The sequence below is a fragment of the Serinus canaria genome, chromosome 20 (genome assembly GCF_022539315.1).
Source record: "Serinus canaria isolate serCan28SL12 chromosome 20, serCan2020, whole genome shotgun sequence".
Taxonomy (NCBI): Eukaryota; Metazoa; Chordata; class Aves; order Passeriformes; family Fringillidae; genus Serinus; species Serinus canaria.
Window position 1 is genome coordinate 14,647,693 of NC_066333.1, and position 27,721 is coordinate 14,675,413.

General features: G+C 38.0%; 1 protein-coding gene across 6 annotated transcripts in view; it reads left to right on the forward strand.

Annotated features, from left to right (window-relative positions):
• SULF2 (sulfatase 2) overlaps window positions 1–27,721 on the forward strand; it is a 79,495-nt gene that overhangs the window by 42,331 nt on the left and 9,443 nt on the right. For all 6 annotated transcript variants that reach the window (XM_050982277.1, XM_018917473.3, XM_018917475.3 and 3 more), the window contains 10 exons: window positions 468–619; window positions 3,977–4,146; window positions 8,226–8,376; window positions 10,273–10,448; window positions 12,924–13,052; window positions 13,991–14,047; window positions 14,729–14,858; window positions 19,370–19,571; window positions 25,087–25,330; window positions 27,066–27,162. In XM_050982277.1, coding sequence (XP_050838234.1) covers window positions 468–619; window positions 3,977–4,146; window positions 8,226–8,376; window positions 10,273–10,448; window positions 12,924–13,052; window positions 13,991–14,047; window positions 14,729–14,858; window positions 19,370–19,571; window positions 25,087–25,330; window positions 27,066–27,162 — 1,508 coding nt within the window. The remainder of the gene's footprint in view (window positions 1–467; window positions 620–3,976; window positions 4,147–8,225; window positions 8,377–10,272; window positions 10,449–12,923; window positions 13,053–13,990; window positions 14,048–14,728; window positions 14,859–19,369; window positions 19,572–25,086; window positions 25,331–27,065; window positions 27,163–27,721) is intronic.

The window sequence follows — 27,721 nt, forward strand, 5'->3', positions numbered from 1 at the left end:
CTAAATGCATTTTCAGAATACCTGATGCACAGTATTCGTCTTGAAATATAGAGTGTTAATATCTTAAAACGTGAGTTTTAATTTCACACTCTTGGTGGTAAGTGCAGTTTCACAGGGCACTAATAGGTGGATAGATGCAGCTCAGCATCATGAAGAATATGTAGAGAAGAGTCTTGGAGGAGGAATGTGTGGTCTGACTCCAAATATATCAGGTACTAAAAAAGAAAGTTTAATGGTAATCATGGTCCAGTTTCTCCTGTACATAGGCTGTAAATCAAAATATCTGCATTATGAAGATATAAATAACAAAAGAACAGAGGCAAGATTAAGACTCAGAACTTTTATCTTATATGTGTTGTAATGGAGAGAACAAGTTATTTTAAGGAAAAACAGAAAGGAATGAATCAATTTAACATTGGTGTTTCTATAATGCCTTCTTACTATGCTTCTGCTTTCTCTACCCCTAGCTTTCTTTGGAAAGTACCTTAATGAATACAATGGCTCCTACGTGCCTCCTGGTTGGAAAGAATGGGTTGGATTACTTAAAAATTCTCGATTTTACAACTACACACTCTGTAGAAATGGAGTGAAGGAGAAGCATGGATATGACTACTCCAGGGTAGGTCCTGTTGATTTATTTTTATTTTTATTTTTTTTTTATATTAACATTTGGACATGACTACAAGAAAGCTGCACTTTATAGTTTCAATCTCTTTTTGTACCTGAAAGCTGCTATGTGTAACATTATCTACAACCAGTAACAATAGTGTTGGGATATTGTTGCCTTCCTTTCTGGGAGGGTTATGTTACTAAAAACATTGTTACTAACAGTGTAAACAAGTAAATGTTCTGAGACTGTGTTGAATATTACGAACTGAAGGTGTGAAAGCAGACTTGAATGCTTCAGGTTAACTATTTCTGTGCTTTTTATGATAATTGTTGTGGCAGTGGAGTTACATAAGCATTAATGAGATGAGAGTCCATTTCCCTCCAGCTAGACCCACCCATTTTGTTTAAGGAACTTCTTTCACAGCCACAATACTATGGAGTAGTCACAGAATCTTGATACAATTTATGATAATTCTGAATCACTGGAAAATCTAACTATTATGTTTGTATTTCTGTGCATACAGATGTATATGTTTTTTAATATCCTTTCAAGGATGTTATATCCTGACTAAACTTACAAAAATGCTTCATAGTCATTGTTAAATGCAGTTTTATTTTTTCCTCATCTAGCATGTTATAGTTCAATACCTGCTTGCAGTCAGGAATACCTTTTTTTCAGCTAAAAGCGTTCCTTTCCAAAGGAACCAGCTTTACTGAAGTCCTAAAGTAGGAAGAAGTGGCTCTGTAGTATGATGGTGACTAAATCTATCCATAAACTGCTCTAGTTTTAGTGTACAACTAAGGAAGTTGACTCACTCTGGAGTGATTTGTAATGTATATTTGTTTAACACATGTTTTGTTCGCTTTCTCTTATTGATCGCAAATCCTGCATTCCTATTTGTGTTTCATTAACATACTGTTCACAGCCAGTTTCTCCTTTAAAATATTGGTGTCTGGGATTTCTACTTTCCTTTGCCCTATTTGTCTTTTGTAATTGAATGTACCTTGTGCTGAGAGATAAAACTTCACAGTCTTCTAGGGTTACCTTCTCCATCACCAGGGACTAAGGGAAGTGGCAAACTACTGTACAGAATTATTTGTCTTCTATTTTTCTTCAGATCTGTGAAGAATGACAGAGGTAATCTTTACAGCTGTGTACTGAAATGTTATGATGGAAATATATCTTGTGTGGAAAATTTCAGCCAGGTGATTTCATAGGCACCGTTCTCCATCCCCATTGTACCAAGGAGCCAACAGGGAGCTTTATGTTCCAATACCTTCAGCTCTGTTTTGTGTGTGCAAGGGTTGAAAATGTTTACATTTCACTTGTTTTAGTTTTTTCTTACAGAGTTTGGTAATAAACAAAAAATAGGATGATAGAAATACAAACTTTTCATAATCTTCATATTCTTACATAATAAGCAGGTACAGTAAAAAACAGTGTGCAGAACAACAGTGCTGGTTGACATTAACACTGGAGCTCAAATGAGCAAACAGAAGCTGAAATGGAAGACTCTTTCTCTTTCTTTCCTGCCATTTTTGTTGCTGGATTTTCGTGATTTTTTTATGTGATTTTCCAGCAATTACCAATATAAACAGATGATTATGTTGGTAATAATAATTTTTTTAGTTCTATCTGTTTAACATAGTTAATGTTAATTATGTGCCAGCGGAAAACTAGAAAAAAAAATCACTGATTATTCTGTCCTCTAAAGTAACTGCTAAACTCTTCTGAAAATAAAATTCTTTCAGATTTTCTTACAGGAGAAATTCTACTTTGATTTTCCTTTTTCAGTTTCTGTCAACATTTTTTAGATTAACTTTAACTTTCTACAACTACAGTATGGGCCTTAAAAAAACCGTTTAGAAATCAGGTCAGTGAAATGTTTCTGTTTGGTCTTTTGGCCTGGTAAGTGCTGGGTTTGCAGTGATTTTCACTTTGACCATGTGGAAACCTGTGTCTTTAAAATGAAATTGGAAAACTATACTCTTGTAATGGCTAATTCAGAGATGAGATGCACTCTTCAAGTGATTGACCAGCTTAAAGAAGCAGCATGATGATGATTAACAGCAGTGCATTTTTGAGAGCACTTAAGTAATCTCTCTCACCTATGAATATTGTCTCAGGCAGTGAAAGCATATTCAGAAGTCAGTTTTGCCTTAGTACATTTTCCCTTCTCCTGTGTACTTTTCTGAGTGGAAGTCCTTCATTTAATGCCTATTTAGAGGGAAAATGCTATCCCAGTAACAGTCATAATTATGGCAGTTTCATAACAGTCATGCCTTGTGTTGTACCAGTGTGTAAAATTATAAATGGAGACTTTGCCAGCCTTCTTCTGGGATAGAAAGAAGTAACTTGGGGGAAGTAAATATAGTCCATGAAAAGGATTCCTTTGAATGACAAGCTGACTTCTCAGACCAAGGATGTTGACAGAGGTGAAGAGGAACAAGTGTCTTGACTGTGGACAGAAAGCTGTACTCAAAAGGAGATGCAATACAGTCTGTACCATACCTTGTACCTGTTTGCTTGACCAGAGGCAGATGTTGTGTCTGATTTTCCATTCTGCTGTGACATCACAGTTATTGTGGGTTTTTTTAAGGTGTAATTTCATACCCTACTCATGTTTGAGGGATATTTATATTTGTAGTGTTTCTAGGGGATCACCTAAGGGAGAGCATGGCTTGTCATTAAAAATCCTGTCTTCAATCCCTATAGCTCTTGCAGATATCTTAAGAATGATAATGATACTTCTTAGAACATACAGAGCTAGCCCAACTCTTCTACAGGAAGTTTTCTAAATTCTCAACAATATGTGTGACATAGCTATATATCTATCAGATTGTCACTGTAATATTGAATGAAGTCTTTGGTTCAGTTAGCCCACCATCTTCTTGTGTTAGTGGTTTCTGGTTCAGAAGAAGGTTCAAAAAGAAAAGAACATGAGGCCATTCACATTTTCACAGTATTTTTATGATGTAAGGTTGAACTGTGCATCTTAAAGATAGTGACACTGATAATTTTTTTAAAATCATACCTGGTCATTGTATTCAGTATTGTGTTTTTCACCATGTAGTTACCCACTTTAGGAAGAAAGGGTACTGTTTGATCTCTTTTAGTGCCATTCAGCTCTGAGAAAAAAGCTAGAAGCTGTTGATTTTTGTATTTCTAGACAGTGAAGAAAGAATTATTTGAGTCTAATTTTTGAGTTTTTAGTATCTGTAACTTACTTCTTCCTCATACCAATCTAAGTGAAATAGCTTCTTTTTTCCCATTTCTTATGATACCTCAGACCTCTCCTTCCTATTGCCTCCCCGAGTTTGAAATTCCTTTTCATGTGTTTCATTATACTTTTCCTTCTACTTGCAGGATTATCTGACTGATCTGATTACCAATGACAGTATTAACTTCTTTAGAATATCAAAGAAGATGTATCCTCACAGGCCTGTACTGATGGTTATAAGCCATGCTGCTCCTCATGGTCCTGAAGATTCAGCCCCTCAGTACTCACAACTCTTTCCTAATGCCTCAGAACACATGTAAGGAAAAAACAAAAACTTTTATTGATCTTCAGGTTCTGCAATGTGGAAGTTCCGGGTAACTCAGGGGAACAATGTTTTCTTTATAGTAGTCTTGGCATAACTTTGTCACAAATATATAAGAAGAGTTTCCAGATTTTTTTTTTTTTTGTAAAAAAAAAAGGCAGTACAAGTTTGTTGAGAATGGCTGCTGCATCTAGAACTCAGAATTGTAGCTCATTGAGATAAATGGGAAGATTAATGTTGAATTAATTGGACATTGTTACAGCTTATTTGGCAAGTAAAGCACTTTTTATTCTGAGCGTGGTGATCAAAATTTGGTTCTTGGGCTATAATCTCTTAAGGGGGAGAAACTCTGTCTCCCTGTCCTTACTTATAAACTATAGTATGCAATACGTATCACTCCTGTTTCTTTTATGGAAAGAACAGAAATACAGGCCTGCTGCACCACATTACACAGGCTATTTCTGAATGAGCTGGTATGTCCGTACATGACCCAATACAATGCCTTGAACAGATCCCAAAAGCAGTACCACCTGATTCCTGAAGGAATATGTTCATAAGCTCCATGTTGAGATGTTTCTTGTTTATAGCATAGAGACATTTTGCATGTACAGCTCTTAATGCTGCAGTACAGGTATCTCCTTACAAGGAGGTAAAACAAATGCTTCTCCTAAATAACTTCTTGATGCAACTGAAAGTATTCCTACAGTTTTCTAATTACTGGCTTCATGCCTTCCTTGATGTTCAACATCTGTAACTTTCTTCCTATGTGTTGCCCCCTCCCCCTCCCTTTTTAAGACAAATTCTGTTTTACTTTGGGTTTGTAGAGGAGCCGGGAGCAGGTGGAAATAATTTTCAGTTGATGGCCAATGCTCCTCAGGGTAGCCTAAAGTCCAGTGAAAGCTATTTGAGCTTTTTTGTTTTATTTGAAATAGAATCTGACAGAAGTTTCTTTTGTTTTATTGTCTGGTCACTGCATAACTTGGAATTACATATTTCATTATTTGTTGCTGTGTCCAAGAGAGTCTGTGGAACAGATCATCAGCAATTAAGTGTTTCTTGTTTGTTTGCCATCTTATGCTTTCATTTTCTTTGAAATGAAAATTGCAGAAATGCCCAATGAGCAACTTCTCATGGCTGATATCCAGTATTGAGCTTAGTTTTTATGAGGTTCCTTTGGAAGGCATTTGGATCTCAGAGATGATTATCAGGTAACACTCTGCAGCAGTTTACTTCCTAGCCGAATGAAAAGGAGTACAAGGATGGAAGCAATGAAAAATACAGACTATATACATCTATTTTTCTTTTGCTAGTACTTTAAATGTAATTGTTCACACAAATTAGGTTTATCTTCCTAATTATAAAGTAATTACACTTTTGGTTGGTTTTTTTTTTTTTTTTTTTTAATTTTAGGTGACTTTTCTTACAGTGATAACAATTACACAGGAAGTATCACTGTTTTGAAAAGAAATTTTGTTTGTAAAAAAAGAAATTATCCTGGTAGATTAAGGAACCGTGTTTTTCTTTTGGATATGAATATAAAATAGGATTTTTTTGCACATCTCACACAAAGAAATTGACAGTTGTCTTCTAAACAAATTTTCCAGCACTGCATAATGACAATAATAATAATAGTAACCTGTCAGAGTTTTCATTGACCTGGGTTTAAGAGAAAATGTAAAAATGCAGAATAAGTACACACAGTGAGGGAATGATGCAGATTAGTTCTCTAGCTTCCAATTTTTCCCTTGTTCCCAAATTCCAGGGAATCTCAGTGACAGATAAATCTGTCAATGATAAAGGGTTGCTGGCAGTTCTTACTGTTTCATTGTCATGTGGATATTGTAAGGAAGGATCAGAATGCAGTGGAACAGTTACAAATTGCCCTAAGCAATTGCCAATAAGCATTACCCTGGACAAAGTCTTTGCCTAGTCCCTGAAGCAGAAGGCAGTACACCAGGCGGTATGATCCTCCACCTTTCCCTGTGGCAGTGCTGGTGAAGTCTGTAAGTGGATTTTGTGGAAAAGAAAAGCCAAGGGAAAGTGGGAGGGTGGTGCTTGGTCTTGACTGATGTACATACTGCATAATGTGGCGTTGCTAGTAATAACTAAAAGCCAGTGGTATGGATTTTAGTCAGCATGCTGCTTTGCTTCTGAGTTCTGATATGTACTTCTGTGGCTAATTTATGCTGTTGTTCTCTTGATTCTCTACCATGTTCTGGCTGATATGACCATTCTCCCCTATACTGCAGACTCTCTCCATCTCATTCTGTAGAGCTCCTCTCCGTGTCTGTTGGAAAATTATTCACAGAGCAAATCCGTCAGCTACATGGTTTTCCTTTATTGCTGCCTATATTGTGAGCTGTAGAGAATGTGGCAGCTGGGCAATTTAACAGTGATCAGAAATGTTACTTCAATAGAGGGTACATGTTACCATCCATCTTTTTCAAGGTCAAATGCAATCTGTCTGAGGCTTCCCTTCTAGATTCTTCAGAAGAAGCTGTCTCAGCTAGCTTCTAGGAATGTTAATTTTTGTATTTTTCCCATAAGACAGACAAATCTGTTAAGGATTAAAGGGTTACATTTGTAGTAATCAAAGAAAATTGTGGGCTTTGGTTGGATTAAATAGTGGGAGGTTTCAAATCAGCCAGGAAGTCATGAAGTAATCGGAAAAGGGAGTTTGCGAAGCATTTTTGATTCATTCTGGGCATCACAGAGCAACAGTTTCCATAACTGTCAGCATTTTCAAAGAGGTAATGTCATTATTTCAACCACAATAACATTCTGAAATTCAAGAGAATATTAACAATACAGAGAGAATAGGCACCAGCCCTTTCCTCCCTGTATGAAGAAGCCTCCCCTTGCCAAATATGCACATTTTCCAGATAGCATCTAACAGAGGCTCTCAGCATAAAAAATGTCAGTGTGAGAGTATTAGTTTAATATTTATGTTGAATCCCATAAGACTGTCACATTCAAAGATACATTAGATATGCAGTATTTTGATGAGAAATTTCAATTTACATTATTTTTTAGCTTAATAACTCTTAATAACTGTGCTGCTCTCTTGCCTATACAAAACCAAAAGTAGAAATTTCTCAAGTAGGAATTTATTAGGAAATTCTGTGCTGCTAAGAGGAAAGTAAATGAGTATTTACATTTGCATAGACCGAGTTTATTGCTTTGAATGAAAAAAGGAAGCCTAACCAACTTACGTCGGAAAAGTAATTTTGAATGTTTTAGACTCTGTGCATGATGTGTTTGAGCCATGATGTGAAGAAATTGTAAAACGTGGTCTTCAACCTGAAGTAATAAGAATAAATATAGTACATAAGAATAATATTTCTTGCAAATATAAGCTATAATAATAGCTTTTAATGAGTTGGTTATGCAGAGAGTTGACATTGTGGTGGTAAAATAAATCTTTTATTTAGGTTCAGCTAAACTAAAGTTATATAATTATGCATAGAGAAGTCATTGTTGGGACTTCCAGCCACGTGAAACTATGGACAATATTTTTCCTCATCACTTTAATGATGTCCCAGAACCATGAGAACTTGAAGGGACAGTGAGTTTCCAGGGGGACATTGAACCAGGTTCTTGGGATTTTACCAGGACTTCAAGCAAAGGAGTTGGTGGCTGGAAAGAGTCCTTAAAATACAGCCATATTTCCTCATCCCACTTTTTTCACAGGTCTTTAAAGTCCGGCTATTTGTCCACTTCTGCTGCTCACATGCAATTGGATACCATAGGCGGAGAGCCTGGGCTCCTCTGGTGCACGTGTGACAATATTCAAGTAACCAGTCATGCTGAACTCTAAAAAGCTGTTAAAGAACATAGTAGAACCTTTACAGCAAGTTCCATAGTTATTTTTAAACAGCTTGCACAAGACGTAGCATTTGGTGCTAATGTGGACAGAGTGAAAACAAAGCAATTGCATGAATGGGAGCTCTCTAATACTTTGTCGTGCACCTCAGATAGTACTTCTATAGTGTTGATCAAATGGAAATTAATATTCATTACCATGACTTTTTTCTACTTGCCTAAAACATTGTGGTTTTCTCTCTGTTCCTTAGTACTCCCAGTTATAATTATGCTCCAAACCCAGACAAACACTGGATAATGAGGTACACCGGTCCTATGAAACCTATACACATGGAGTTCACTAACATGCTACAGAGAAAGCGCCTTCAAACACTCATGTCTGTGGATGACTCTATGGAGATGGTAAGATGATTAGTCACTTTTGGTTTGTTGTTTGGCTAAACAACAAAGTTTTTGTTTCTTAAGTTAAGCTCCACATTTTCCTTCGTATGAAGATAAAGGAGAAAGAAGGAGAAGGAGGACTGTTTAAAAAACTATCAGTTTTCTAATAATGTGTAATCCTCTCACCTCTGATCATTTTGTCTCTTTATTCAATGTGTAAGGGTCCTTATCTCCTAAAGACAGGTACCCAGAGCTGGGTGGTGTGAACAAGCAGATTTTTTTTGCCACAGAACCACTACTGATAAAGGAGAAGAGAAGGGGATTGACTGAAAAACTACACATCAGAAATTGGAAAAATGTACCCTCTGATAAAGTGGTCCTACAACCTGTAGGACCTCTAAACCTACAACCTCTAAATATGTGTCTATTTTGAGCTTGTAACACTGAGATTCAGAGAGAAGAAAACAGCAGCAGCAAAAAGTGATGATACAGGAGTCCTAACCTGAATGACCCTGGAGGAGGTTAAATATTGGAAGTACATAAATACGTTCATTAGTACTTTTTAAGTTGTCTGCATCATGTAACAATGAGATTTCTTAATGCAAACTATGTGTCTTCAGCAAAATGTCTGGATTCACCGAAAGCTATGCTGAAGAAGAGTGGTTTTGCAGATTTAAAGGTGTTGCAATTTTTCTGCTTATCTCTTGGCATTCTTATTCAAAAAAGGTAGAACATAAAATTAGAGGAGTCCTCTAAGGCAAAAATGCGATTATGTAGATGGCATTGCATAAGCTTGTTACAAGAGTCTTAATTACTGATTCAGGCAAATGTGATCTCTGCTTCATGTTAATGAAGCTGTTTATATGGATCAGACACCAGCATTAGGGAAAATTGGTGATTTTACCAAGCAATTTGAATTTTCTGTTTAGTAAAAGAGTTTCACTCTGGGTGATTCATGGCAGGCAAAATCAGTTGGGTTGGTTTTTCATTCTAATTACCAAGTTAGCCCGATTTTTTTTCTACTGAATTATGTGTGTTACTAGTTTTTATAAATTAAAAAGAAAAAACAAAACAATCTCACACTCAAAAAAAGCAAAAAGAACAACCACCCAAAAAACAAACAAAAAGCCCCCAAAACAAAAACCCAAAAAAGCCTAACTAGCAAACAAAACAACCTGAAAAGGGACCAAAAATGAACTCCCAAACCAACACAACAGTTTTTCTCCTGTGCTAATGTTTTGCACCTCTGTAAGGCTCTACTTTGGTGGTATTCCCACCACCTTCTCACCTTTCTTAAGTGAAAATGTCACATAAAAATTGATCTTTGATGCTCAGGTTGGTACATTTCACATAGTATCTTATGTAAATCTGGAGAAGTATTCACATTTAAATCTCCTCCTAATTCTCCTTAGTGAGAGAGTATGACTGATTTATATCTGGAAGATATTTTGCAAATATTCTGCATAATGGGGAGTCTTGTCTGAAGACAAGGTTGTTGAGTCCTGCCTGAATACATGTGAGATTCAAAGGGCTGACATTTTATTAAAACTGCTTGCTGCAAGAAGATAAAAGAGAAAATTTTGAAATGACACCTTGAAACTTTTATCTCTGTTACTGTATGTATTTAGTACTATCTTGACAGCTCTCATGCAAAATGCTGAACCCAAACATTTTTGAAATGGCATGCTAATGTGTTTTACCTTAAAATAGAATTTTGTCTTGTAATAGCCACAATATTCAGTTAGTAAAATTAAGATGTGATTTTGTATTATTCAGAGTGGCTCATTATGATAACTTGGTGCTATCCTTAGCTTTTGTTATTTGTATGTTACACATAGGCAGAAAGTGATATGCAGCATTCCACATGTTGAGCTACTCAGTGGAATAAATTTCATATTTTGTTTTGCTTCTTTTCAGATTTACAATATGTTGGCTGAAACGGGGGAACTGGAAAATACATATCTAATATACACAGCAGACCATGGTTATCATATTGGACAGTTTGGGCTTGTGAAGGGGAAGTCCATGCCATATGAGTTTGATATCAGAGTTCCTTTCTATGTCCGAGGACCAAATGTGGAGGCTGGGTCCTTGTAAGTTCTTTGCTTTTGTGTGTGTTATGACGTGGAAACTTCATGTTCACATCTCTAGTTGTATTGACCTGGCAGCCAAATGGAGGCACAGAGTTCTGCCCAATCCTGCTTATTTTTGGCAGAAAATTATGTCTCCTCAGAAAGCAGAACTGATAGCACAGGGTGGTATAACAAACTCAAGGCCATTGCCTTTTTGCTTGCATGGGTGTGCAGCACAAGCCATTGCACTTTTGTGGATATAGTTAAAAAATCACTTTGAATTTTGTCCAATCTAGGAAATGCATTCTTTTGAGGAGTGCAAATTATACATATAACTGTCATTTTAAAGTTAAAAAATAATACTGTATAATGTAGATAATTATTGCTGAACATTGGAGTCATTTGTTTCAGTTTATAAAGACTAGTTCATATATTAGCATCCATAAAATATTCTGTTTGGCTCATTCTCTGAGACTACATGGTTTGGGCTGTTATTTGGATGCACGCAAGCATGCAGAGTATAACCGTTAATTAAAATGGTAGCTTTGATCAGCTAAAAAAATTAAGTAAATACACTTTCTAAGCAATTATTTCAGATAGCAAATATTTGCACTTAGATAATGATTTTGGACAGAGTGCCATAAATTGCTGCCTAATATTTATATCAGTGTTCGTGACTTAGCATAAATATAACATGTGCAATCTTACACACACAATTTTTTCTTCACCACAGAGGAATGCATCTAGTATATAATATGATAGCAAATAGTTATTAAAAACTTCTCATTCTATATGCTGGTTAAATTGATTCACATTATCCGAAGGCAGAAAAATATTAAATTCTGTAGATTTTGCATTGTGTTTCTGATTTATTTTCAGCAGTTTTGCATGTGAAAAGAACAATATTCTCTAAAGAGCAGGGAGGGATTCCTCACTTGGGGAAAAACATATTACCTCAGCACTGAAAGAGTTTTGTCTGTAGCAGCCCAGAATTTCAAATGAACTGGAATAGCCTTCTGAAAACCTGCTCTCTTTCGCTTTGACTGCAGATTTTGGCCTTCCTGGAGAGTCAATGCTAACATGGCCCAAGTGACTGGGTAGTGCTTCTGCAACGTAAAAGGCTAGAGACCAGCCACACTGTGTCTACTGTAGTTCTAGGATCTTTACACCCAGATAAAACCTTCCACTGAAGGTTTACTGTAGTTCTAGGATCTTTACACCCAGATAAAACATTCCATCCATAAAACCTTCACACTGAATTTTATTTTTCAAAGACTTCTGAAGATGAAAACATGTTTCTGTTAGAATTGAAAGAATCAGCCTGACAAGATCTTAACAGAACAGAGCCTGTCCCAGTAGAGCAAATAGGAAAAACAGGATAAAACACCTTGGAGAGGGAATACATCAGATAATAAATTGATCTTCCCTCTCAGCCTGATTTTCTTTAAATGGTAGAACTTCAGTCATCCATTTTCTGTGTGAACCTTATGTTTTTCCTGCAGAATAATTATTATGACTCCCTTTTGGTACCAGGGAAATTTTAATAGCAGTCACCATAGCAAGTCATTACTAACCTCTCTCTCATTTCAGTTACCAAATATGCTACATCATAATTATTAGTAATTAAAATCAGGTACATCAATTTAATTCATCACCTATGTTCTTGTCAGTCCTGGTTTGCTTACTCTATCAAAGATGTAGTAATTGAAAACAGTATCTCATTAAATAGGGTAAATTTAACAGCTTTCTTCTGTCCTGTATTTTGAGCTGGAATTCTGCACTAATATTTATTGTAGCCCATCTGGCTCCATCCTTTCTTTGTGCCTGCACATCATAACAAAGTAATTCTACATGCTTAGTGCTGTAGCATGTAGTGTTAGCATGTAGTTCAAACTGTTATTTTATCCCTTTTTTTATTTCATAACTGTTTCCCCATGCTGCTTTTTTTCTTCATCCCTTTCCTTTTTCTGTCTCACACTGTAAATTAACAGTCACTTTTAGTTGCTACTGTTGCCTAGCAATATATTTCTCATGCTCTCTTCAGAACGTGCCTACTGTGATAGGAACTGAAGTACTTATTTCTATACCAGAATTTGAAACAGGTAAGGCGTGTGGTACCTGACAAATCTACTTTTTAAGAAAATCATCAGCATATTTGGCAGGCATTTTGATTCCATAACACACCCAAAAAGTTTTTCCTCCGGTTTTTAAACTGTCTTGTGCAAAAATTAACTAAATTTACCTTATGAACTACTTTGCTTTCTCAAAAATGCTCTGTACTAAAATTTTAAATATTTGTATTAGTCCCCTGGAGGTTATGCAACTTATCTATATATTATATGTTAATTCCCTTCATGGAAAAGAATTTGAATATGTCCTCTTTTATTTGCAGGTGTCACAAAATAAGCCTTTTTGGTCTTTGGACTCTGTGGAAGCTGGAGTTGCTTGGTATTATTGTGTAGACTTTAAACTGTTTTGTATTTATGTTTTTTTCAGGAATCCTCACATTGTGTTGAATATTGATCTTGCACCCACAATTCTAGATATTGCTGGATTGGATATTCCATCTGACATGGATGGTAAATCGATTCTAAAGCTGCTGGATTCTGAGAGACCGGTAAATAGGTAAGAAATGAAAATGTTGCATGGAAACATGCATGTGTTTGTATGAGAGACTGAACAAGTCTTCAGCAGCATGCAAAAAAGTCAAAGGAAAATATAATAAAATCACCATATATCTGAGTACATCATTCACTGGAAAGTCTGAAGACTATTTGACATATACAACTCACTTCAGTTATTTATTTCCATTTTGGCATGTTCATATTCTAGATGTATGGCATGCATGGCATCTGTGCGTACTAAATGTAGTCTATGTAGAAGTGAGAAGGCTACACATGAAGGTATTTGGCTGTGTAAGTTATATATTTAAATGTCTTCATGGCATCATTTGTAGCAAAGCATTTCATATTGAATAAATAGTAGAATAATTGATGGCGATGGTTGTGTATCAGACTATAATATAAAGACAGGCTAGCACTAAAAACTGCAGTTTTATTTAAGACTTTTCATCAGTACTTTCTTGGGAAAAGACTGAGGAAGAGAACTAGACTTGAGGAATGCTTGGAAGAGAAAATCAGCAGAAAAAGGGAAGGAGAACTAATTGCTTTACAAGTAGCTGGGTGGAGGGAAAGGGAGAATGGAGCAGATGCTTTAGAATAGGATACTTTTTGGGTAGATGCAGGGTAAGAGCCCAAATATGACTCAGGAAATCCTGATTTAATTTCTGATCATTTGTGAACGAGGAAAATTCAGTTAATCTCTTGTGTCTTCAACACATTTATGTTGAAAAAATTGTTTTGTGAATTTAGTTCCTGTGAGAGAAATATGTCCTGTGGTTTTCAGTGGAAATGAGCATGTTCCTTCTTCATAGAGCTGGATGTCCTCTTGTGCAGTTATGTGGCATGCTTCTTGTTGGAATTAGGGGTGGGACAGAAAACTGGGGCATAACTTGGTTACTGGTTTTGTGGGAATTGCATCTTCCTCTCCTCGTTTCCTCCTAGGTTTCATTTAAAGAAAAAGATGAAGGTATGGAGAGACTCATTCCTTGTGGAAAGAGGGTAAGGAAAGTGTTAATCACAAAGCCCAGCCTTTTTAAATAGAAGGATATTGAATAGCTAAATCCAAAGCAGCACTCTGCTGCAGTCTAAAGCCATTTAGCTGTGCCAGCACGGCTGCAGTATGCCTAATGGCAGTGATTGTGTGATTGTAGGGAATGGATGGCCTCTGTGTACAGCCTGCATAAATGTGCTCTTGTGGTGGGGGAAGGGGCGTTTGCTTGGATTGAGAGATGGGAAGGCATCCCAGTTTGCTCTCAGCTGCTGTCCTCCAATCCTCCTGCTTGTATCGCGGGATTATGAACAACCCTTCCTCTCTGCATCTTCATCTGCTGGCCATTCCCTCTGCACCTCTGCCTTAGTACATAAATGGGGGCAAGAGGGGTTTCCAAAGTGCAGCCCTGTAGAATGTGATGTGGTCTCTCTATATTGACAGTTGTCACTGCCTATCACTCAGGCATGTAACATAGAGTCTTGATTTTATATGTTTTTGTATGCTCCCTGAGAGCATAACTTGTGTGTTATTGGACAGGCTAAATGCTAGTTTCTACTGGACTGTTAAGTTTTGGCTACAAGAGATGCTATGGACTTGGAAAATAACTACTCCTCTGAGTCTTTTCAGCTAACTGTATTTGTGTGTTGGAGTTAATATTAATATAAGAATAATTTTATTTTCTTTTCCAGTAAACTGCTGCATAAAAGGGAGAATGAGAAGGTAGATGCTCAAGAAGAAAACTTTTTACCCAAATACCAGCGTGTGAAGGACCTCTGTCAGCGAGCTGAGTATCAAACAGCTTGTGAACAACTTGGCCAGGTAGGGCATTGTTACCCCTGACTGTAATTAAGTAGTTGTAATTGGGCTAAGCTCAACACCTTCACTGTGTCAATGTCCTCCACCTCATCATCAATGCCAGCGTATTGATCAAATGGCTCGTTCTGTAACCTTTGTTCAAATCTTTATTACAACATTTATGAGATTGGCTGTCAGTGAGAAAATTGCTGATTCGAGTGCTCTGTATTGATTCCTGAGTACCACTAAGAAAACCACCTACACTGTTTTAATGTTTTGTTTCCCAAAGAGAATGTGGTTTGGGATTCATTAGTGATGAGAAGCTACAAGGTACATAACAGATTGGCCTTTTTAAATACATACAGCTTGCTTTGCTTCGGATTCTCTCTTTAATTCATTTTGTTGTTGTTACTTGGAATTACATATAGTAATGGGAAGCTAAAATTCTGTCAACTCAGTATATCCCTCCTCTTAACAAAACACACTGGGAAAACAGACATGCAGTTATATGTGTATATGGGCATATAGCTCATTGACTGTGCGTCATTTCACTTGTTGCATAACTGTTTTGGGTAGATATGACAATATGTTCACTTTAGATACAAGTAGAAGAAGTACATAGAAGAAATTAATGGAAAAAAATCAGGGTAGTATCAATACATGGTCTCTACATATAAAGGAGAGGCTTTTGTGAATTTTTCAGGGCAATGCAAAAGCAAAGCATGGCTATCTCCAGAGAATTCACCACTCTTGGCAAAATTGACTCTGTGTCATTGCTCTCTCATGCAGGTGTGGGCCAGAGAACCCCTTTCCAAGGACTGTAATACATTCTGTGGACAAAGGGGTGAAGGTAAATGGGTCCACATGCTAATGTGTCTGTTTACTGGCATTACCTCATATTCTGGCAGCCCAGAGGGCTGTCAGGGTGAGTTAGTGTGTGGAATATAACTGTTCTTGCAGACATGATATGAATGACTTACCAAGCTATAGTCAGTAATGGGCTACTTAGGCTGCAGTAGTTAATTTTTTTACTGTCAAAGGCCAGACTCCATAAGATCATTTGCCCTAATGAAGAAAATATCTGAAAAGTTTGGGGCAGGTGGTGAACTAAGGGCATTTAGTTTTCTTGACAGTTAAGTTAATCCACTCATGCATTATTTATAAATAATTATGTTTTGCTGCTTGATGGTTATCATGTGTACCTGTGAGCCAAAGTATCTCTGGGGCACTCTGAAGTGATTCATATAGAGATTTAATTAATTAAGTTATTATCTCTTAAAAAATATTTTAGTTACTTCCAGGGTTTTCCACAGGTATATACATGATCATAGAATTGCATAATGGTTGGAAAGGACCACATGGGTCATCTCTTCCAACCTCCCCACTCAGGCAGGATCATTCTAGAGCACATGGCACAGAACTGTGTCCAGATATTTCTGGAATCTCTCCAGGGGTATTGTCTACACCCTCTCTGGCCAGTATGTTCCAGTGTTCAGTCATCTGCACAGTAAGGAAGTTCTTCCTCATATTCAAGTGGAACTTCCTGTGCATCGGTTTCTGCCCATTGCCCCTTGTCCTGCTGGCAGCATGGCACAGAGCCTGCTCCATCCTCTGACCCACCCCTGCCTACACCGACAGATGTGGGTGAGGTCTCCTCTCAGCTGAACAGCCCCAGCACCCTCAGCCTTTCCTTGGCAGGGAGGTGCTCCAGTCCCTTCATCTCCTCAGCCTCTGCTGGACCTACTCCAGAGCTACATGTTTCTCTTGCTCTGAGGAGCCCAGAACTGGACTCAGCACTCCAGATGTGCCTCACTAGGGCTGAGTAGAGGGGCAGGATCAGCTCAGGAAACTGACAATGCACTCCAGGATGCTGTTGGCACTCTTGGCCCCCAAGACCCACTGCTGACTCATGGACAACTTATTGTCCACCACGACTCTCCAGCTCCTTCTCCACAGATGGTCTGCTGTGCACTAGAAAGCAATTTCAAATGCCAGAATTAACAGTGTTTAATGCTTCCTAACAGTTAAGAGAAGTTTTCACATTTTTCTTGCAATTCCTGCCCTTTTCCCCTAAGTTTGAAAGCATCTTGTGGAAATGCCTGCAGCTGATAGAGCCATGATATCAACCTACAAGCAGACCAAGGATAAGCTGTTGAATCCCAGACATATTGACACAGATGCCCATGTCTGTTTTGGGGAAAAAAGTAAAGGCCTGAGACTTTCCTTCCCCTGCTCTCCCACCCACCCACTGCCCCCTCTATGTACTCAATGTTTGCTTCTAATGTAATTTAGTTAGATCTGCACTGCAGTCATTCAGCAGTGGGGCCTGTTAATGCATACAGTGTGCCCTTCAGCGAAGTCTTTGAGATGTTTTCACTGTAGCATACAGCTGCACCAAAAACTAAAGGATTTTTTCCAGTTCACCTGGAGGGAAAAAATGAGCATCAATCTCTTGACAAGAGATGAAAGAAAGAGAAAAAATATTTTTTGGCCACATATCAGAGTACTTGCAGTAATTCTCATCATAGCATTGAACTTGCCCTCTGTTGAAACTTCATTTTTCATGTATTGAAATGTACCTCGAGCATAGAACTCTACTGAGCAGAAAATGCAGTTTGTTTATATATTTTCAAAAATAATGTTCAGATGAAATGGGAAACAGCAACAAACATTTTTACATCTCTTTTATTGTGAAAGAAAGCATTGCTTATTCTAGTAAAATAACTTTTAGTTCAAGCCTCAGTCTGTACACACATCAATCAGTGTTAGGCATTTATAAAAGTAAGAGAGGAATTTATTCTTCAGATATTAATTTGTTACAGAATCTAGGTAAATATGTACTGTTTTACAGATGAGGATAGTCATGCAAAAATCCTTTTTCAGAATCTCTCCTTGATTTTCCAGTTCATTGTGCTGTAAATTAAGCTGGATTTATCTGCATCAGAGCAAGGCTTGGGCTGTGCAGGAGGCTGAACACAGACACAACTCAGGAGACTTGGCATCCAGGTGTCTGAGGAAATCAGTAGGCACACTATAAAATGGATCATTTTAAATGAGAGGTTCTGCCACAGTGATAGGTAAATGTGCTGTAATTGGCCACTTCACTTTTGACTCCTATTAAAGTCTGAAAATAAAAGCACAGTGATTTTGTTTTCTTACATGCCTAATACATGCTAATACATGCATACCTGGAAACAATGGAGTGAATGTCAATGGAAAATACACGCTTTGTTGTCTCAGCCTTTGCACACCTTGCTGTGCAAACTGAAGTAGTTCAGTCTCCCTCACAGAGCTGCAGGCTACTGTAAAATATCATCTTCCCTGGAAGATGCTGCTGTTTTTACTTCTGTTCTTTTATTTGGAAAATTCTCAATATTCCAGTGAGTCCTGGAGGAACTGGCTTACAGGATTTTGTAAAAGGGAAGAAGAGGAATGCTTCTCAAGACTCAACAAGAAGCTGAGTGTTTTTGAGAAACTTTTTTTAAAGCAGGTGCAACTGCTACTGTAAGGGTTTTTTTATGTGTCTCTAAGCCTCTGTAGCTAGCAAAGTGTTGATAAATTAAGGAGTAGGTAAAATAATTTTCTGATGTACTCGGGTAGTGAGTAGAACTTCTGTGCCAGGTTGAAGGCAGCTAAACTCACTTGCTCTTGGTACAGCTCTCACAGTTCAGAAGGACCAGTTCTGAAGGAACTGTGAGCAAGTTACTTCAGGGTTTTGAGTATCAGAATGAATTTGAGATTGGGGACATCTTGTATTTTGTCTAGTTTGAGTGCGAGAGGGAGGGGTTTCTCACTTCAGACACGCAGTGCAGCTCACCCTTACAAGTCAAGCCCAAATATGTTGACGGGGCGGGGAGCTGTTAAAGCTGTTAAGAAAACCACTCGAGATGGAGATAAACTCCTGCAGCTGAGGACTTCTACAGCTGATCTGGCCTTCTGAAAAGTCATTGAAGAGAAACAGGCACTTTTGTAGAGCAATCCTGGAAAACACTTCATCCCTGGAGGAGTTCAAGGACAGGTTGGATGGATCTCTGAACAACCTGATCTAGTGAAAGGTGTCCCCCTGCATATGGCAGGGAAGTGGAACAAGATGGTCTTTAAGGTCTCTTCCAACCCAAGCCAGTATATGATTCTATCTGGAGAACTTCCATAAAGCTGGAAGGTTTTGGTCCCACTGAACTGAGAGTTATAATAAGACTCTCAGGATTAGGATACGGCATGAATGTCCTTGGTTTCTGCTGCAGTTATGCTTCTGAAAGTTGTCACTTGCCACCTTCGTGTTTTTAGCTGTGGTATTGATTTTTAAAAGAAATTTCAATTCCTCTGCCTCCTAGAGGCAAAATCAGAATCAAATGCAATGTTGTTCTGAAGAGTTGCTGTTTTGTCTGAAAATAAAAGATTACAACAATCTGGTTTGGTAATAGGTGATAGATGAGTTCCATTTTACTACAAGGAATATCTGATAAATTGCTGGAGCTGACCATGAGACAGACCACAGCTGGGACAGATTTTTAATAACCAAATTTTTCTTCCAGAAATGGCAGTGTGTGGAAGATGCCAGTGGAAAACTCAAGCTGCACAAGTGCAAGGGAATGGCAGACTTGGCACCTACAAGCAAAGGCACCTCCAATATTTTGCCTAAGTATTACAACAGGAATAGTGAAGACTGCAATTGTGAAGAGAATGAATACAAGCTGAGCCACATCAGACAGAGAAAGAAACTCTTCTCCAAGAAAAGTGAGCAACCCCACTGCATCTTCTTTCTCTGCCTTAGAAAGCTGTTGTTTGCTAACTCGCATAATTGTCTTGACAACCATTGGCATTGAATTGTGTTAGCATATTTCCTGTGTATCTCAACTAGGAAATAGCATGTCTGATATTGGACAATCAGAGTTGAGAATCTGGCTGTAGGAAGAATGTTTTGTTCTGGGAAATGCAGTGCCCATGCTGAAAAGGCAAATTGCACACAGTGACATAGGCTGTGGAACATGAACAGTGTTATACAGCAAATACTTCAATTTTCAGTAGCTGCTGCAATGCTTGGAACTGTTACTTCAGTAATTTATTTTCAATAAGGATGTGTGTACTTTGTTATTGAAGCTGCTTGCTTCTAACATCCTTTTCTTCTGCTCAGTCAGCAGAGACAAGGCTGACTTTTAATCAGACATAACAGCCAAAGGGGATGACTGGTTTCCTTGGCACAGGTTAGTGCTTTTTCAGAAAGGCCATTTTACTGACTGTTAAATCTTAGTCAGACTAACATCTATATTTGAAGTATATAGTTTAATTATAGATTAGAGGTAAATGGCAACACAGAATTATTAGTTACTTGTAATGTTTCTTTCATCTCACTTCACAAATAGAGAGCCTTAATTATTTAGCAGATTAATCTTTTTATATCATGGCACAAACTTGAAACACAGAGTTTAGATTTATTTTCTCCCATTATATTTGTCTTGCAAGCTGATTAGTAGTTACTAAGCAAATTCTGAGTTGAAAAAAAAATTAGTGGTTCCATGAACTATACTTGATGTTTAAATATGTTCTGCAGCCAACAATCTGTAAAGAATACTAGAATTTGTACGTAAAGAATACTAGAATTTGTACTTATTTAACTATTTTTTTTAGCAGAAGGAATTAAGTCATGGGGAGTTAACAGCAGTAGATGGAAGGCACTTAATGAGGACAGGAAAACAATTTAAGTGAGGGCAATGTAATTCTATCTGATAGTACTTAACACTTACTTAAGTACTTCTCATTGTTGCTTTCTAAACATGAACTAATTTTCACAACATCCAAAGGAGGTGGTTAAGTGTATAATTATCTTTAGTTTATGTATGTAGGAAGTTGAGGTAAAAAAAAGTGAAACTTTCTCCCTCTCACAGAGGGATCAGAGTGGTGCTTTTTCCCCTGTGTTCTGCTCAGATGAGACAGAGTTTATACTGCACCCTTCAGCTTATTAGCCTCATTGAACCTTAAGGCATAAACTTCAGCAACACAAAACAGGATCTTGACAATCACATAGCCATGGCTTGTGTCTAAAGTAAAGTATTTGCCTCCACAGATGCTTTGTTTTTCCCTCTTCCCACATCTGGGGTGTGCTATACAGGGAAGAGCTTTGCTTGCACCTATTGACAGAGACCTTTTCATTGGTGTTGGCTATGCTTCTACATGCACTTAATAAATCACAGACCAAATGCAAGTGAGCCCAAAGCTATAGAAGTCAAGGTGACATACCAAGCTTTTTCTAAACAGCTTATGTGGAAAGCTGTCTCACTGGACTATGGTTAGTTAAGAGAGTGACCTGGATACTCATGATGTGTATTTGTGTTTTTATGACCTGTTCTGTCAGGCTCGGGATAAAGTGTGGTCTGTCCTGGTTTGCACAATTGTTAGGGCACCTTTGGGGTCTGCTACTCAGAATTAGATGAGTGCATGAGATTACATTGCAGCTTCGCTTGAATGCCAGTAAGTGCTATTCATGAGTTTGAACCATTGCCAAACAGAAAATACAAGTTTCTAACTGGACTAAGGGTCATGTCCACATTAATGCAGTAGTTCCGAGCAGTAGCAAAGTTTTGAAGGAAATGCCATGATCACTCATTTCTGTTGTGCATAACAGATAGATTTGCAAAAGGTCATTTTATTGGATTCCAATCTACAGTCATTTGCAGAAAAGCAGAATGGATGCCCTGCATCTCGGGTGCATCAAGCATGCTGCAAACCCTAATAGGGTATAAGGATTGGTCTTTTAGAAAGATTGAAATCAGTTACATATAGTGAGAACAGATGGTCTAAAAGACCAGACTAAATTGCTGGTACAGAGCCTGGAGCACCAGACATTTTGATAAAATAATTACTTTCTAGTGTAGGCATGGTTTAGAATGTGTTTTCAGGTGCACCAGTGCATTTAGCAGGCAACAGTGTTTTCTAAATTGAGTAAAGTCAGTTTCACAACAGGGCTGTGTCATATATGTGCCATTTGGACAATGTAAAAATACATAACTTGACTGCAAAGCACTTAAGCACCAGAAACCCATAAACATGAATATTTGCTATCTCTGGGTTTAGGTGTCTGGAATGTTTGCCTTTTTGTCTTCTTTATTTCTTTAGTATGTGCTTGTTTTTAAAGGAAAGATCAAACAGAGCTTTGAAGTAGGTGGAAAGTTTAAATAATGAGCTCTCAAAATCATTGGCTGTGTTGTGGCCTGTTATGATTTTCTTGTTGTGGATTTGATCTCTTCTTCCTGTGATGAGCGAGTGTATGTGATTAAAGAAATTCTTAAGCTGCATGTAGGAAAATGATGATAGGCCTCACTGAATAGTAAAGAAACAGAAGTGTGTACAAAGAGGCTAGTGCATTTTTATTCAAATGTCCCTGACAGTAATTTTACTTTTGAGGTGGTATCAATGCTGGATCAAAATTATATTTTTAATAACATTATTTGTTACTAAAAATAAAAAGTTTATTACTTTAAAGATAATGCATTTGAAGTGGCAATTGTGAGAATGGGATATAAGAAAGTACCTCTGAACTTAATCCATATTTCTAGACACTAGAGATAATTTTTTTAAAAATGTCTTTACTGTGCCCAGTTTTACTTTCTGTTATCAAAAAAAAAACCAAAAAAAAAACAAAAAACAAAAAAACCCTAGCTTTTTTGTCTACCAAATGCAAAATACAGAGACATTAGTGGAAAACTTTGTTCCTTTCAGGTTCCAGTGAAGACAAACATGCAGGTCAAGTGGTGTAACACCAGCTGGATGATTTGGGCTCTGAAAGCAGTTGACTTTATTGGCTTAAATTCCTCTGGACTCCATTTTGCAACTCAATTTTGAGGTTGCAACTTCTTAGCAATACATCTCAGACAGCTGGTTTCTCTAGTAGTTGAGAAAGAGAGGCATCAGATTCAGAGAGCTTACCAAAGCCAGAATTTAGTAACCTGAAGAAAGGAGCACAGATGTTTTTTGGCCAAATATTTAACAGCCCTGGACTCGCTGTTTGTAGGCTATGTACAGAGGTAAATAGATGAGAGAGTAAAACCTGGGGGAGGATTGACTAATAAGTAATTAAACATTAGTATTTATGCCTGCAGTCCACTTAGCAGATGGGAGTGCACAATACAAGCAAATATCGATCTTATTAAATATTTTAACCACTTCAGAATTTTATACTAATCACAGCACTGAGTCAGCACTGTGGGTAACATGTTAGGATAAAGCAATAGAAGCAGTCCTTTATGAGGTGCCTCACTCCACACCAATTAATTAATGCTAAGGCTGTGTTAGTTTGGCTGCAAAGGGGGCTCCTAGCTGTTTAGGGACATGTAGTTGATGGTTCCCTGGGGCCATCTACTGAGGTCCAGCAGGCTGGATTGGTGTATTAGACTTGGAAGGAAGATTAATTGTTAGTTGGCTGTGCTGAACAAGATAAAATGAAGATATTATTAAAGAAATGGGAGTTTATACTTTAAATCTCATTGGTAGGGTGTAGCTTTCTAGAACTTCTTCCTACCTTAGAAAAGATGGGAGTTTCCGTGTCATTTAATCAAACATTTCCTGAATGGGTGCCTGTAATAGGGCTAGTCTTTTGTGGCTTTTTTTGTCCCTTCAGCTGTGACTCACCTGGCTTAATATCAGCAGTAAACTTTGAACTACATGGAAAATGTGCAAAACCAGACAATTCAGCTAGTATTCTGCTTTCTCTGTGTGGTGCTGACAAAAATATCATGCTTGGCCAAGTTTCAGGTGGAAGGAGATGTTTATAATGCTTTCCACAGACTGCGAAACGACTTTTGAGACTGTGCAATCTATCTGAAATGAATGTAAGGCTTATTTAAAAAAGTCATTCTGCATGAATGCCAGAGCATGACAGTTAAGGTACTTTTTTGTCAGTTTTGGTTGTTCAACTTCCGGTTCCATATTTTCTTTTCCCCCTGCTTATTTTGCTGGAGAAATTATCCCATTGAAGAAGCTGGCCTTTCTGTGGAGCTTGGGATTGCAAGAAGGATTGGTCTTCTCATTTGGCACATTGGTTGAATTTTGCTTTTATCAGATTTCAGAGGGAAGTCCTATCTCATGAGGTGTGCTGTGTGTTTGTCTCTTTAAATGAGAAGTGACCAAAGGATCCAAGGGACTCACTTGTTTCTAATAATGTCTGTGGTAACTCCAAGCCTCATATACAGAGTAAAGCCTCAGGCTCCCCTAGGGTGGGGACCACAAGAGAGTTGGTGATACCTAGGTTGTACTTTATTCTCAAGGAATTAGATGATTGTGCCCAATGAGTGACTCTCAGCAGTCACTGGTGGTGAGCAGGAAATACAGTCAGAGATGGACCCCATCGACCCCATCATACAGCAGGGAGGTTTAAATATAGATTTAGATTTCATAATTACGTTCTCTTTTTGCCGTTCCAGACCAAACAGAAGAGGAGCTCTGGGGATTTGGGCTGGAACAGAGAACTTTGGAAAATAGTAATAGGGAAAAGATCAATGAGAATCTCATATTGCACAGTGGCAATTAAAAAGAAATGTTTCATTTTGCTTTTGAGCTGCAAATGCAGAAGTAAAGTTTGAGGGAGGACATAGCACTGGAGGGTGGTGCTTCACGGAGAAACAGACTGTCTGGGCTGCACATCAGGGAAAGAATTGCAAAGAAAAGAATTGCATATGGATAAAAATAAAGAGTCAAATATTAATCCCTTCCAAAAAAATCAAGGATCTAGCTGTAGCCTTGAAGAATAGAACTGGGAAAAGGCTCAGGCTGAGCACTGGGAATACTGGGACAACTTCAGGAATGTGTTGCAGGAATCCTAGCAGGGAAGAACAGTATGATAGACAGCAGAAAAGCACAGACAACTGTTCCCTGAGGGTGACTGGCTGTCATGACTGTCACAGTTAGTGCTTAAGGTGTGACTGCCATCTGGTGATTGTGGGGGAAGAGCAAGCATCCATTTGAAGAATCTATTTGTTCTCACTGGTGCTGGACTAGAGCATTTTTTTTCCCCTTTGCCATTCTTTTATGTTTGCCTTGTACCTGCCCTCTCATCCACTGAGGTACCCATCTACCCACTGGTACTTCTGTCCATGCCAAAGTTAAGGAAGCAGCAGCTCACAGGAGAACTGCAACAAACACTGTCATCCAGTTAATTCCAAACAGCCCAGTATGGGCTGGAGTTTTTCCTTCCAAGAGCCACAAAGAGGAGCAAATTGTAATGTGCAGTTTCTGCTGCTCTTCCACTTTTTCCATGCAGAATTCAAACCAAACTACGTCCGGAATCGCTCTATCCGTTCTGTTTCTGTTGAGCTGGGTGGAGCCCCCTATCACCTGGTTTTAGAGGATGGATACCAGCCGATCTTACCAAGGAATATCACCAAGCGGCATAAGGTGCAGAGGGCTGTTTTTCATGAAGAGGAGGATAGAGACATGGGGGAATATAGTGGCACTGGTAGCATTCCAGAGTACACAGCCCCTAATCTGATCAAAGTGACCCACAGGTAAGTGCACGTGGTAGGTTTTTAAAAGCTTTTGCTCCTTAAGTGACTGCTTTTTTCACAAATGCATGGGTCGAAGTGTGCTAAGCATGTTGCATCCCTTTTGGATACCCAGTCTAGCTTCTCTAAAATTCTTCTTCCCATGTGTACAATAGTCTTCAGTTCTGTTTTAGTTTTACCAGTGCAGAGGGGAATGAAGCTCCTGAAGAGCTGCAGCAGTGCTTTTGTCTTCTGTATTGGGTTGGCAACAGGGGTGTTAAACCTGCATGAAACCAGGAGAGGCCTTACTCCTGGAAATCATTGTGCAGTGGGGTAACCTGGCCTGGCTGGAGAACGAAGGCCCTGACCGGAGCATGAACTGGTTTTGTGTCACTGGTTGCTTTGTAAAGCGTTTTCTGTAATCAGTGCTAGGAGAGGAAAATCTATATTATGAATGAAGTTGGATGGACCAGAAGCATTGGGAAATGGAACATACTGAGAGAGAGGGGAGGCAATTGTCTGACCACTCTAACAGCTAAAAATAATTTCCTTGGTGGTGAATCTAGGGACTGATAATGTCTCTTCAGCTGTACTTTAATTCATTATCACCATTTCCATTTGTGAGCTATCAGAAAATCCACCAATCATTATTGATTACGTGCTTTATATTGTTTAATGACTAGCTCATGTACATGGAGGAGCCAGGTAGCTGCTCTTGATATCTGTGTTTTCCATTTGACTTCTGTTCACACAAGTGAATTAGAAACTCACCAATATGAGGAAATGTAGGCATCAGAGAATTGTGCACTTTTATCCCAGCTGTCATGAATGTTCAGGACTCATAAATCACTGGTTTTTTTTCTTCTGGAACAAATTGAATTTACTTTTGCCACCTTGGTGCATGAATCCCAGATTTGTACAAGGAACTGTCAGGAAGGTTGTACATTATTCATGAGCCTTCCATAGCAGAAAAGAAGGCTGTGGGACAACATACATGAGGTGGTTTAAAGAAAATAAAGGAACAGTGCAAATATTCAGCTTTAATTTAAACAAGCATTCAGAAATGGCTGCATGGTATTCAATCCCTAATAAAATTTCCAGGTAAATCTGTCAAGTGGTGATTTTTTGCTTTCTTCTTTATTAAATAATTTTTAAAACTGGATTTCACTTGAAGTTAGTGAAACATAAAGATTTTATATTGTCAGAGGGTGTTTTGCTTTCAAAGTGAAGGAGATTCCCTTGAAAGATTTTATCACTTTTGTAGAAAATAGTAAAGCTTCTTTGTTTCTGGTTTGTTTTTTTGAGTTTCTTCTCTTTTCTTTATGATGTAGTAATATATCTTACCTTGCTCCTACCCCTGCATCACTTAGTTATGCATCAAGAAATTGCTTCTGAGTAATGCTTTCAATGTTTGCTAGTTAGTAATGATTATTTATGCAGGAAGTCTGATGAATAAGCAAGAATTCTGTGTAGCACAATTTACATAGAGAAATGAAATAGTCACCAGGTTCTGCTTGATAGAAATATTCTCATTGAATTTTTCTACTTAAAATTTCCGTGGCAACTCCAACCCAGACTTCCTTGCTGGTTCAGAGCACACTTGTATTTTCTTGAGTGAACATTGTTTTTTGAATTCTGCATATCACTTCCAATCCATGGTCTCATTTGTCCTGGAGCTGTGTTATTAAGAGCAGCTGTTTGTATTGCTCTGTGTCTGTGTATCCACTGTAATAAACACTGTTTGCTTTTCCATGCCAAGGTGTTCTATCCTGGAGAATGATACCGTTCAGTGTGACACAGATCTGTACAGGTCACTGCAAGCTTGGAAGGACCATAAACTTCATATTGACCATGAGGTCAGTGAAGTTTCCCGTGTGTGTTTTTAGCGTTGTTTTCTCTGGGGTGATAGGATCATGCTGACTATCTGTGTTTGCCTCTGGGTGTCTTTTTCCCTCCGTGGAATCTTTTGAATTTGCTGGCTGATTTCAGAATAGACATTTCAGAAATTAAATTATTAGAAGTTTGTGAAGACAAGATGCTGAGTGGAGGAGAGAACTGCAACTGAAAGCACAGCTGAGAAATGTCATACGCCTTATGAGGCAAGTAAGACTTAAAGCTGTCCCCATCCTGGGAAAAAAATAAATCTTGATCTTTTTTTAACATCTTAGTAGTCCTGTTCCCCAGTGGGGAACCTCTCAAAACGCAGTCCTTCAGTATCAAATATAAAGGCCCAAGAAAAAGTGAGCTTCATTAGTTTTGGTGCTTTTAGAATTAATTTCTTTCACTTGCTACTGCTTTTCTTAATTTTGTACTTTGGAATTGAATTTTTTCATAGGATTGTGTACATGGAGAACTTGGAGGTAATTTGCTATATGAAATTTGCCAATAAGACTTTATCTGACATTTTTGCCACTT